Below are 14,548 nucleotides of genomic sequence, written 5' to 3' on the forward strand. Positions count from 1 at the left end.
TGCAGATCAATTATTTGATGCACTGTTCATATTTAATTAGCTGATTGCATTGGGGGATCATCGCCACCAGCACATATGGATTGAATAATGTAATTCGTAGTATAGTTACCCTTACAAAGTTCCTTTAATCCATGTCTATACTTTAGTGGTGAGGTTCGTGAAGAAGAAAAGTAAACTTAAAAATTATTTTTGAAAATTGAATATATTGTAACTAAACAAAAACAATCCCCACATTTCCCATGAAGGTACATCAAGTGAGATTTATTTTTCATCTATGATGAAAGTAAAAAACACAGTCAATTTTAAAGTGCATAATGTATATTGTTGATCCACAAACAATTCCCAATGGGCTACTCCTAAATAGGAGTTGTGAGGATTAACTGAGGATATGAAAGGGTGTTCTTGCAAGTTGATATGAGTAAGTTATAGTCAGGACCTTGCTGTAAATGTTTGATAGAAAAAATTTCATAGACTGTTACTATAGGGGATGTGTTAGTCTTTAAGGTGCCACTGGACTTCTCATTGTTACTGTAGGGGATATATTTATATATCACTTAACATCATTTAAGAGATGAATTTCTTGCCTTTGCAGGTATAAATTCAATTTTAAAAGAGACTTGGAACAAAATCAAAGCTTTCTTCATGTGAAGCAGATAACTTTCTGATAAACACAGTGACCAAAGGCTCCAAGACCAAATCTTCTGAAGTTCTGGTTCAGAAGCACAATGCAACATAAGTTTTGTTTAGCAATAGCAATAAAAGTGTAGGGCATTCTGGAGGATTAATTAATGACTGGGTAGGTAGAAATGATAACCCAAGACAAAACTGAGGGCCATTATTCATAGCCTATCATTAATCCTCAAAACATCTTTGTGCCAATGCCATTGTTGGTCTGTGTTATTTAAGAAATTCCTTTTCTGTTGTGTGTCCTATTCTTTACATGCTATTGTGTGTGTGTCACATTATGCCTTGACTATTGTGTCAGGTTATTCTGGTGAATTATAGCTGGATTTTCATTGTTGCTAATAATTTGCAGTTTCCATTGATATAAATGGGATTTGTATGAGTATTTCAGAAAATCAGCTTATACTTAGAGTATATTAGCTGATGAGGTCAAATAAATTATTTGCGGCATACCCATTAGCTGAAAATCTTGAGTAAATAAATAAACCAAATAAGCTACACGTTTGCGAGATAGTTGCCAAATATACTTAGTTTAGTTGCTGTTGTTGAGTTTAATTAAAATTTTTAAATCAAAGGCACACAAAAATGTGAGCAAGCATAATTATTTTCAGAGTATCATAGGTTATCAGCACATCACTGAACTAAAAGATCAAGTGCATTTGTAATTCAGGAATGACATTTAGGCATTTATCAATTATTCCACCTTTGTTAAAATTAGTTCTTATAGAGATTTATGAAGGTGTGATGATTCTTTACTAATGGGTTCATACTGTGCCATTTCTCTCAATCCAAAGGTGGGCAAAATTTCCATTGTCTTTGAAATCTATGGGAGGAGTTGGAGTAAGAGTGGAATAAGGAATGTATGATTTAATACAATATACTCAGCTGCTTAGAGATTGAAGACCTCATTTTCCACTCCTCAGTACCAGCTTTACACTAGTGCAACTCAGTTGTCTTGAATGGAGTTACACCAGCATCACACCTCTGTAACATAATGGAGAATCTGGAATTATATCAATTTAGGTACTGTCAGGATCCTGGGCGAAGGTAAGCAAGGTTAGTGGCAGGAGCTTGGGTTTCCAGAATTGAAGCCAAGGATCAGAGCCAGTATCAGGGTCAAGAGTCAAGCTGAGGATCAAGCCATAGTCAGAGTGAGGAATCAGGCTAAGGGTCAGTATCAGGTATTGGGATTTGACAGATCAATCAGGAGTTATAATCTAACTCAGAGCTGACACCAATACCAGGAGTTCAGAAACAGAGAGTCAGGGCAGGCAGCTAGCTAGATTGGGATCCACATTGTTGCCTAAATGCTTCCTGTTACTTCCTCAGGGTTTATATCAGGACAATGAGCCAATCAGGGATTGCTAAAACCATTATCAGTCAGACCACTGAAGGCTAAACTTCCCATGGTGTTGAACCTCTGGATTGTGGGTCAAGGAAGTGACCAGGTTTCAGCTGGGTAGCAATGTGGGGCTGTTGTTTGCCTGGTAGCCCTGCAGACATGTGTTCAACTCTTACTGATCTTTACAGGCACGTACGAATCATTAACAGCAAAGCTCATGGCCAATTTATAGACTTTAACTTTCTCAGATCAGACGACACATATAAGAAGGCATATCCTTGACTTGTCATTTCTTGTAAGTAAGAGTCTCTGCTGTAACTCATTTTGACCATAGCACTATTTTGTTGGCACTGTGTATCATTACTCCACTGTATCATATTGTGATCAGATACCAACCATGATATCCCTTTCTCTTTTCAAAGATTTTTGAGGATTTTCGTCATCTTATTTCTATAGGCAATGACATTTTCAGCCTGCCTGACTCTCTGTTTCTGAACTCCATATATTGGAACAGTGTGTTCAGAAACATGTGTCTACTTAAGTTTGTGTATCCAAAGTCATAAAACAACCCAGATCATTAGAATATGTAAATGCACTAGAAAAAATTATCACCCAGTGGAATGCCAGGAAAGGCTATTGAGGTTATGAGCAATAATATTTCGCTTTTTGAAAAGAGTGTATTGGATACAAGGCAGTATGAGGCATCTACTATTTGGTCTAAAATTCTGATATGAATAAAATCAAACTTTTTCATTAATGAAATTGTCCCAATATCCCTTCTTTCTTGTTCATTCCTACCTTAAAAAAACTAAACAAGAGATAAGTCTTACAGTTCCCATACACCAGGACAAAAGCAATACCACCATAAATGTCCATCTAATGTCCATGTCCACCCCATACTAATCATTTGAGTAGTCCAGTGGTTGCCTGAAAGGGAGCAGTTGACTAAAAGCCCCACAGACTAATGAGGCAAGGTTAAGTTATTACCAACTTATTATTGAAACATGTACTTTTAAAAAGTTGGTTGGAATGAAACCTACACCAGGGATTCAGTAGAGTTGTAGTCATTGTCCTCTCACACAGAACAGCCTACAGAGGTGGAAACTGAAGAATGGAACTTGGCACATATAGGAAACCAAGAAAAGAAAACCATGGCCTCAGGCCAATGCCTTCCCTCACCCCCCATTTGTTTCCAGCCAAAGGCTGTGCTCTTGGCTTACTCCTTCTCATTCAGCCACTAGCAAGACAGATTGAAACCATATAGATAGAACTAGATATAAGAATTCTTGTCACAGAAAAAACACTCCAGGCAGTTTGGGATGAGAGGAGGACCCAAATCGAAGGATTTTTCAATCTCTTTTGACAACACTGCCTGTGGTGCCCCATAATATGGAAATCAGGCTTTGGGATTTTTGTAGCTGAATAGAAGGCAGTTTTTTATGCACACAGAACTGTTTTCTGTTCCATATTTAGCACTCATATTTGGACAGGAGCCATATTCAAAACCAAATATGAATTGATCCACCCTCTTTCCTCAAGAATTCAGAAAGAAATTTGGTTTGATTAATATTCAAGCAAAAAATATTAGTACAAGTCTATTAAATAGATGTGTAAAACATTGTCTCACACCAGTGGAATATATTTATTAAGTTTACTTATAAATTAAATTATTTTTATAAAATAATAAGTGATGTTTTCTTTGTTGTCATGGAATCCTTAACCAACTTAACACTAGTGAGGTGGTGATATTTTTTCAGTGTTGCAAAGAATTAATGAACTAGTTAGAATTAAGCTTGACAGTCCATCAGATTTAGTGTAGCACTCCTTCCTAATACTATACAGAGTGATTATACTCAAGTAATATTGTTTCTCAAGTTATAAATCCCTTATTAGATGTTTTTTTCCTCTGGTCCCTCATCTCCCAAGAAGATGATCCTGCAGTTGGGCCCAACAATAATACAATATTTGATTTTTATCTCTTTGTGGCAGACCTTGGATAGTTTCTGTCTTGTGTTGCAGAGTTTGCCACTTAAAATTTGCATAGGTGGTGTTTACTTTAAACATTTTGGGACAGATTTTGCACCACTTACTCAAGCAAGTAGTCCCATTGCAGTTAACAGGATAACTCGAGTAAGACAAGCAGGACGATAGGAGAGTTTGAGATGAGGCTATGCATCAGAAACAGAACATAAAAATACTGATACATTCTAATTCGATTTCAGCTTTTTTTCTTTCTAAAATGCATACAGTAACATAAAAATGACTATTCTGGGTGAGACCAATGGTCCATCCAACCCAGTATCCTGTCTTCTCTCTTATATGCCCCCTCACCTCAATTGTCTCTTTTCCAAGCTGAACGGTCATCTTTTTAATCTCTCCTCATATGGAACCGGTTTCATACCTTAATCATTTTTGTTGCCCTTCTCTGTACCTTTTCCATTTCTAATATACATTTTTTGAGATAGGGCAACGAGAACTGCACACAGTATTAAAGGTGGATTTATATATGGCATTATGGTATTTACTGCCTTAATAGCAATCCCTTCCCTAATGGTTCCTAATATTCTGTTAGCTTTTTTGACTATGTTTCTTAGATTTACAGTTTATATATCTGTTTCATAGCAATGATTAACAGGGCGATGGCTTTCTTTAGAGAACTAGATGGGGCCTTATAACTGTTTTTCAGTCGATTTTATATATCCAACCTTCAATTGCTTCAGAACTTCGCATATTCATTGGAATGTCATTGATCAATATTTTTCGTGGCCCTATTCAGATGTAGAGTGGAATAATCTTACTACTTCAGACAGGACTCGTATTATTTCTACGTGCTTTCCCTACATTCTTTATTCAAGAAACATGGTCTCACTGTTGAGATTAATAACATTTGCAGTATGTATCTTCTAGTCAACTCTGAGAGGGCTATCTATGGTGTGATAAAGTGTTTTGTAGATATTCAGTATAAGATGTTTGCTAACATGTTGAAGCTTAACTCAGATAAGAGACAATTGATTTTTATTTGGCATTGATGCCTGCTGAGCATGGCTTTTTTTTACTAGAGGTGCCATTTTGTAGAAATAGGATTGTGCTTGCCCAATCAGCCCTGAACCTCGGGTCATTTTTAACTTGAATTCTCTTTGAAAGCAACATCAAGTACGCTGTTAAAAGATTACATAGTACTCTCTTAGGAATTTATTAAAGTTAAGATCACTGCTGTCTCAGCAGGATGAATAGCTCCTGATTAATGGCTTTAAAATAGCAAGACTGTATTATTTTACTCTATCTTCTGAGTCCCTACATTGTTTTCTATGTAGGCTTCTCTACAGAAGAATTTAGCAGCTATTGATAACTATCTTCATGCATTGTACAGATACTGAAAACATTACTTAGGTTCATTACCATATATCAAAGTATATTCATAATACTTGTGCTGATGTATTTATAAGTATTATATAGGCCATAGCCTTTTTATTTTAAAGTGCCATTCATTTTTGCTTCCCCTGAATTTACTCTGTAGTCAGCAGAGTTTAAATAATTTTAACCTGGTATTTCCTTCTGTTAGGGTCTCTGCTCCTGTCCCTAATCTCCAAATACTGTGATCAGAGTTTTTGAGGCTTTTTATATTACTGTAGTTCTCCCTTATGCTGTAGTTTGGTTTATGTTCTGTTCATTGAAACACAATTAATATTCCTTAAAACAAGAAGACAAAAACAATCAAGGACTAGACTTTGCTCCCTTTGAAGTAAAATGCCAAATTCCAATTGGTCTCAATATAAGGAGGATTTGACCCATAATGTAAATTTAGTATTAAGCACAAATACAAAGGATTTATTGGTTTAAAATAATTTAATAATATATATTGTAAAATATACTTTAAGAAATCATACTAATATTTATATGTTAATTAGTGTAATCTTCAGAGGTAAAATCCTGAGTTTTGCCACTGACTTCAATGGGGCTAGGATTATACTCTAAGGGCTTGCCTACACTACCGCGCAGGGTCGATCTAAGATATGCAACTTCAGCTACGTGAATAGCGTAGCTGAAGTAGATGTACTTAGAACTACTTACCGCAGTGTCTTCACTGCGGTAAGTCAACAGCTGATGCTCTCCCGTCGACTCTGCTTGCGCTTCTCATTCTGGTGGAGTTCCGGAGTCGACGGGAGAGCGCGCAGCGGTCAATTTATTGCATCTATACTAGATGGGATAAATCGACCCCTGCTGGATCGATCGCTGCCCACCGATCTGAGGGGTAGTGTAGACAAGTCCTAAGGGTCAATGTATGGCTGTGGATCTGGAAATCTGGATTCAGATCTATTTTTAAAGTCACAAATGAAATTGTGTTTTTTTCATCTCATCATAGTGCTCTGTGTTCATATCATGCAGAATGTCAGGATTGGCAGTCTGCTGCAAAGAGGCTCAGGGTTGGTCTTTCTGTTGTTTAAATATACTAGGAGCTCAGCACATATAGGATGATATTTTTCCAGTAAACTGCTTAAAACTCCAAAAATCAACCTAGGCATTGAGTGGAAGTAAATTCTGGTAGCCAGTGCATTTGAATTCAGAGCACTGTTACGTTGGAGATTGTAATTTGTATGTGGAAAAAACAATGAAGTACTTGAAATTGTAAAAATAGATGTCCTCTCAATAACTTTCACATTCATTATGAATTACAATCTCATCTCAAAGCCCTCTTTGGGAGAGTATCCACGCCAAAGTAGGTTTTGGTATATTATGAGTTTGAGAGTCCACAATATCTACTTAACTTTGCTTCCATACCCACACAGTGTGTCAGATTTAACAAGAAAGCAGCATTATGCTTCAGTAAAATGGGAATGAAAAATAGGAAAAAGGAAGCAGTTGTGATGGAAATGAGCATTCTCAAATCATTCATCCTGTCAGGATTGAAATAACAATGTAAAATAAACATCTTTGTGGTTATATTTTTCAGTTTATCAGGCAAATATGATATTTAAAAAATCACAAATTTACAGTGAGAAGCCCTTAAAGGGCAAAAATAAAAAAAAGTGTCTTTTTTGGTATTTATCACTCTGTTTTGATGAGCTCACCTATGAGGATTTTATAAAGTATCTTCTAAAGTTAAAAAAAAATCATTGCAGAAATAAGCCAATATTATGAGTAAGTATCAGAACAAAAGGACAAGTGAAGGGGGATGTCTAAGACTTTTGTTCTCATGTAGATAGTAACTGTCTAATAATTCCAATTTTATGCATTTCTTTTTAGCAGATAAAAGTGATAGTTCTTGTCCAGAGGAAGTAAGTGATGACCATAGCACCAAAACCAAGAGAAATAAGTAAGTTTTATTCTTTCTTAATTCATATGTTCTATAGGGAAGCCAAAGTCTACTATGGATATGGCACTAAGAAGAAACTAATTTATACTATCTATATGCATCAATGGTAACAGCAATCCTCAAGATGCCTTTGTTGGCACCCCTTGCGCTTCAAAAGAGCCATTTTCCATATATACCATCTATTTGTTTTGTAACTGGAAATTGTTTACATCAGAACAGATAAATGATTCTTTCAAGAAAGATGATTACTGTTAAAAACATTAGATGAAATCCTGAATCAGCTGAAATCAATAGGAGTTTTGCCATTGAATTCCATGGGGCCAGGATTTCACTCAATAAGTCAAATTTTCTGCTGGTTTAACTGGGCAAAACTCCATCAAAGCTGTGCCTGTTTAACCAGCAGAGAATTTGGTCCCTAAATTATATTTCAAGATGTTTCTGCTAAGTGTTGTTGGATTTGCCCCTCATTATGAGTCTTCATCCAATATTCTTTTGCACACGTCACACCAGAATAAGACAAAAATACTTCCTTGCAAAAAAATAAAAAAGGAAATAAATGCATTCCGGAGGATGGTTAGTGAGGAATTATTTCTTACCCCAAACAATAGTTATTTCCAACAATGCTGGCTCTATATAAGATGACATAAGGATTTCCTGCATAATAGAGTCTGTATAGATGTCAACTGATATGCTTTGAGCAAATTTTGAACAGTGGAGACAAAGTATTTCTAAATTTCCAAGATGGACATTGTGGGGCTAATTATCTTCCCATTTATGCTGCTTTTCTAGCACTGTAGTTTTATTGACTTCATTGGAGTTCCTCTTGATTATACCTGCCCTTATAGAGGTCAGTGTCAGTTTTGCTTCTTCAATAGGTCATAGTTTCATCCTATTGGTGTAAGATGGGTTTTTTAAAAGACAGGGTGGGAAAGTGTTAAAACCTCTGACTGTTAATATGCTCGAACTAAAAGTTCCAGGAACTCCTGACACAGACTGTTCTTCTTTAGTAATCTCAAGAAAACCATATTTATTCCATTTCTGTGTGTTGATAATATAAAATTTGCTACCCAGAATGTCATGAGGTCAAACAGTGACTCCTCCACTGCCTACTTGTGAATAGAGATTATTTGTCCCATGTTGGTTGGATTTCCATTACTTATTCATCTTTTAAAAGGTGACTCTTTTATGGTTTCTTATCTTCTTTACATTCAAAAGGGCACTGTCAAAATTGAGAGACCCCAAATTTGACCTACCTTTTTGTCTATATTTTCCTTGCAAAGTCCATGAAATACATATTTTTGTTTAAAAAAATACATAAATGTCATTCAGGTTGAGGCAGTCAAATGCAGCCCTGGAGGGCCCAGGCCTCTGAATTGTCGTACAGCCCTCCACAGCCAATGCACTAGGGTAGCGTGTCTGCACCACTTGCATAAATATAGCTCCTCTGGCTTACCTCCTCCACAACAGCTCTCAAGGTGCAGCCAGTACAGAGACCACTTCCACAGCAAACACAGAGTGAGCAAGGACCAGGGAAGCTCCAGTGTGATGAATAATTACTGTAGAGTGCTTTATATTGGCTATTCACACCACACATGAATTTTACCTGTACTGCATTGTACATAAAGGATGGCAAGTTATCTTTTTTTTTTCTTTACTCTGAGGGTAATTTGATTCACTAGCAACAGAGACTGCTATCAGGAGTAAATGTACATAGCAGTAGAAGTCAAAATAGCACCTAGTAAAAGTGCATTGCATACTGTCTATAAAATACATTGCCTAAATATTGAATTTTGAGTTTGATAGCAAGATTTTCTCACTCTTGCCTGAAACAATATATTGCTCAAGTGTAACAAATAGCGCAATTTTTATCATATTTGAAATTTGTGACAAGATATCTTAAAAGACACCGAGAGGCCCACAATTAAATCTACCTTCAAATTTCCCACTTTTTAAAAATAACTGTCCTGATGAGGAATGGTTGCCTTACTCTCACAAAGAGTAAATCAAAGACATTATTTACATATTTCATATAAGTAAACAGAATAATATTTGACTAAAAAATGTAGTAGTCCTTCAAACTTCATTGCTGTGATCTCAATCCCGCAATGATTTGACCTCCCTAATGTGTTGATATTTCAGTAGTCATAGCAAACATGCACAAATTACTATATGGTTTAAGCAGTATTCTTTTGAATTTTACTTTTTTTTCTAGTAACATATAAGGAATTCCTGACATGGTCAAATTATCCTACAGGAAAATCAGTACTTACATGGATTTTTAGAAAGCTAATATTTCAACAGTTACTTTAAAAACATTTAGTCTAAATATATATTTTAAATATATCAACATTTGGATTGTAGCTGCAAATCTATGACATTAAAAACTAAAGCATTCAAAGAATTTCTAAGAAATAAACTGCAGTTTTTCAAAGAATGGAGTTTATCTTCCTTTCTTAGTTCCATTTTTCTCTTTTATATTAGGTTTTTTAATTAATTAGATACACAGGAGAATGGTCCAGATGACTTTACTGTAGTACTAGTCATTGTTCTGATGTTCTGTGTACCCCACTGATGATAGAAAGCCCATCAAATGTTCCTTCTGTATATTTCTAGTCTCTCCAGATAATTGCTCCAACAAGTAAATTTATGTATCCTCAAGCCGATACCTGATAATTGTTGCTTCTGCAGCAGTAGGAACCACTGAAAAGCCAGCAGCACCTGAAACTGAAATACAACTGCTTAAGTGCATTGGGTTCCCTATGCCAGCATGTTTATGTACACAAGATGTACTGTAGCTGAAATTAGAATTTATTTTAAAATGATGGCACATAGCCTGCCCTATAGTAAGGGATGGGGCAGAAATACCTCACCTCAGAGATAGCATAAGGATGCATTCTCAAGGCGGCAGAATGCCTCCTACAAATTTCTTACTTAGAAGACTGCAGCATATTCTCCATCCCTAACTCCATGAACACCGCCAGCTCCACTGGCTTGTGAGTAATGGCAACAGAGTCATGGCTCCACCTCCTCCCTGTTCCCTTTGGGCTGTGTGTGCCATCAGGGTAGTACAGTGGGAGCTGTCCCTGTTCCCTTGAGCACAAGGGCAGGAATTGTGGCTGGCACTCTTTTGGGCTGCTCATAGTATTGGTTGATGGTCTCCCTCCCTCACATTGTGGGCCCACATAAGAGCCAGGTGGAATCTGTATCGATAAAGATATAGTACAGTTATCCCCCCTTTAAAAGTTTGTTGAATATTCTGAAATAGTTAACACTCCTAACTAGCTCTCCTGCCATAATACTGGGGTTATGAATGTCTTCTAGAGATTCTTAGGGGTTGGAGGTCATGACATATATATGCCATTGGAAAGTCCTTCTACCTATATTTGTAGTAAGGCCTCAGATATAAACTGTTATTAGAAGCACTAGGATATTACTGTTCATTATTTCAGATTCTCATTTGTGCTGTTGGAGAAGGGTGGGCCACAGAACAACCATTTGCAGGGTCTAATCCTGGGTCTAGTTCTACATTGGCCCCCAGCCCTTGCATATTTTACAGTAGTCTCTGGGCTTCTCTAAATATACCAGCTAGTTATAAGCCTGTTATGCCACCCAAGAATATCATGAGCACAAGAGCCTTTAAGGGTGGGTGATGTTGGAGCCATCTCTACCTTTTTTACCCAATTAAGACTATCCACCTTTTCAGCTGCTTGAGTAGCACAGAGAGTCCAGAATGAAGAGGAAAATTTGGCTCGGTAGTCTTGGTTCTGCCTTTCATATCTGTGTAAGATTATGGCAACTCATTTGGAGATATTGCCATACAGTTGTAAGTGAGAGGATAATTGGGCTCATAAATAGAGCCCCTTCTTGGAACATGTAAGCCCCAGGAGGCATTCCCTGCTTGTGGGGTGTGTGGTTGGGGGAGCCCTCCCTTCTTATGCCCCATAGCCCACTGGTTGGAGCTTATACCTGGGATGTGGGAGAATACCCACAGGTTCAAATACCCACTCTGCCTGATTCAGAGCAGGCATTTGAACTCTGGCTCCTACTATCTCCCAAGTGAGTGCCCTAACCAATGGCTTCTGGGGTGAATGTCTCTTCATTTCTCCTGTTGAAACTGTTCCACTTGGTATACAATACTTATTAATTGGAGCAGGAACTTGAACCTGATTCTCCAACAGCCCAAGTGAGTGCCCTAACCACTGGGCTATTAGGGGGAGCACCACTACCACAACAACTTTTTTTTTTTTGTGACAGGGGACCTGACTTAGGTGCTTACCTCCAGGAGAAGGTTCATGGATGGCTGAGAGTCCCAAGTGGAGATAGGTGCTTTCCTCTAACTCCCTTTGAGGAGTGGAGTTTATGCCATACTCAGTTCTCCACATTTCCTATGTAGCCTGATCTATAGATTATGTATGAGAGTCCCAAGTTATCACTTTGAGGGTAGACAGGTTCTTGTCCCAATATCAGGTCCAGTATTATTAGAATTATTATACAGTTGGGAACCCCGATGTGCACGGGTGCAACACTCACACTATAGGATCTCTTTTATTTTTACAAATAAATAAGTTATTAATACATTTAGCAAAGTCACACACACATTCTAACTCAGTAAGGTAGATATAATACAGAAAGTACATCTGAACATCCATACTCACACCATTCCTTGCAGAACAACTTGAAATGTTAGCCATTATCTTCCTCATCACCATCCCCTTCCTCATCTTCACCAGTGGCCCTGGTTCCTCTGGTCCCTCCCAAAGGCTACACCTCTCTTTCCTACTGCCCACAGGTGGGGATGCCACTTTTATAATATGTTACGCTGACATTACCATGTCTAATACATTTTCAGTGGGGGTTTCTTCCCTATTCCTTATTTGTATTTCCTCCCCTTACCGATGTTAAGGTGTCCTTTTTCTATAGGTTAGTATATTTATGATTTCACCCCATTATCATATATATCAATTCGTTCCCATGGCACTCTTGCAGTTGGATGATCCATCCAAAACCTTCCAGAAGCTGGTGTGTGTTCATGTTTCTGTGGCTGGCTGAATATCATTATGGACAAAATTCCCTCTTACACTGTACTTCCAGTTCCCCAAAATGTAGGGGTTACCTAAGTTTATTTATGCCAAAATTCATAGGCCTCAAGCCTCATGCTAACTGCTGAAGCTAATGTCTTACAGGATGCAAGACCTTGCAGTACTACTGACTATAATAAGGCAGAATATAATAGAAAGCAGTGAATATAATAGAGGTAAACTAGCCCACTGGGCTACACATATTTGCTAGCTCAGGCAGCTCCCCACTCAGTATGCTGGCTTCAGTGATTCCTATTCTTAGGCGCTTAACTTTCCCCATGCATTGTATAGGGAGCTGGACACCTATCTCAGGACTGTGGATTCCATTAGGTGGCATAGCAACTAAAGTTAGTTTTGCCACACTGAGCCTAACTCCGTCCCAGAGTGACTTGCCCAACCTCACACACGAAATCTGGCAGAACAGTTAATTGAACTTGGGAGCTCCCAAATACCTTGTGCCCCAACCAATAGAAGGATCAGCGGGTCTGGTGGACCCTTGCATCCCAGTCCATCTGTATGTATGTTATGTACAGCATATCATATGATAGAATAAAATAAAGCACATTTTGTGCATCAGACCCCTTGTAGCTACATGTTGTAGGAAATACTCATTCGATAAATACTACGTCAAATTTGGTTGAGTGTGATAAACATAAACATAATGGTTTGGAAAACCTGCCCTGTTCCTCACTGAATTTTCAGTTATTTTCCATCATAGAAAGTAAACTTACCTAAATAAATTATGTTATTCCTTTGACACACAATAAATCATTTGATACAAAGAAAGTCATATTCTAAAGTTAATATCCACTTTCATCAAAGTTAAACCCTAATTCATTATACTTAGAGCACAGCAAGTCAGGTTACTGTGTATATATATATATGTGTGTGTGTGTTAAAGTTTGCTAATCCTTGTATATTTATGTCAGTTGCCTTTCCTGATTTTCACATGGATAGGTCAGATGCACATTAGTAGAAATGGTTTATACTTCACACTCTAATTCTCTTCCTTTCATTGTTTTTTGCAATGGTAATATATTTTCAATAGCTGGTTTAAGGCCTGATCCACTGAAGTGAATGGAAAGACACCCATTTTACTGCAATAGACTTTGGATCAAGTCTATTTCATATTTCCTTATTTCACATTTCCAGTCCTGAATCTACACTTACATTTCAGTTGTTTTGGATTCAACAAGCTATTGTCTGTAAGAAGCTCTGTACCTATTACTGTAGTTTAATTTATATTTAAATACAGTTTAATTATTGTACTTAAAGTAGGCAGGCCAAATACTTACTCAAGCAACACACTAATTATACTGTATACAAAGGCGGCAAAAATCTTTTTTTTCTACTAAAGAGTCAGATTATTTAGAAGCAGGCGTTTATCTGTAATGTCTTCAAATTGCCTATTCTTAATTGCTTAAAAATATGGGGCAATTGTGAGTACATCTACTACATTGTTTCTGTGAGATCGTGTGAAAAATCTTCAGTTCTCATGTGACAGAATGTGCAATGTAATGTGACCTATTCAGTCTCTGGATTACCACATGGCTCCCATTTACTTCAGTAGAAGCTGAAGGCAGCATATGGCTTAATACCTTTATCTGCTTAGAAGATCCAATGCAATTTTTACACTAGATTTTAAAGGCTCTGGGAGTCCAGATTGTAACTCCAAGTGCATGGGTTTAAGATCAGGGTTTTTAAAATACAGACAACCACATTTGCCTACCAAGTTTGCCTTAAGGCTTTGGTCTGCTTTAAAAATTCATCAGCACCATTCATGTCATAGGTTTTAATTGGTCATCTTCAAAACTGAGTCCCATCTGCTATCTTGCTGTATTTGGTCAGAATGTAATCCAAAGAACATATTAAGGTAAATCAGCTGTGATAATTTGGAAAGTGTAGAAATCTAGAAAGATTCATCCCCTATCAGGAGTGACAGCTTTCACTGTGATTCTTGTCCCTATAGAAAATTTGTAATATTCAACTGCAAATCCCAGTACAAATAAGAAACAGAACTCTATGTAAAAAAAATACTTCCTATCTATTTTGAGATTTGTAGGTTTCAAAAACTGTGATAGGAATAGAGTAAAAAGTAAAATAGACTATTTAAATGTGTCTTTTTAACTA

General features: G+C 37.1%; 1 protein-coding gene across 2 annotated transcripts in view; it reads left to right on the forward strand.

Moving 5' to 3' along the window:
- The window catches only part of TCERG1L (transcription elongation regulator 1 like), a 242,362-nt gene that overhangs the window by 209,077 nt on the left and 18,737 nt on the right, over positions 1–14,548 (forward strand). For both annotated transcript variants that reach the window (XM_065552187.1, XM_005305299.4), the window contains exon 9: positions 7,271–7,340. In XM_065552187.1, coding sequence (XP_065408259.1) covers positions 7,271–7,340 — 70 coding nt within the window. The remainder of the gene's footprint in view (positions 1–7,270; positions 7,341–14,548) is intronic.

This window comes from Chrysemys picta, chromosome 7, assembly GCF_011386835.1.
Source record: "Chrysemys picta bellii isolate R12L10 chromosome 7, ASM1138683v2, whole genome shotgun sequence".
NCBI classification, from domain to species: Eukaryota; Metazoa; Chordata; order Testudines; family Emydidae; genus Chrysemys; species Chrysemys picta.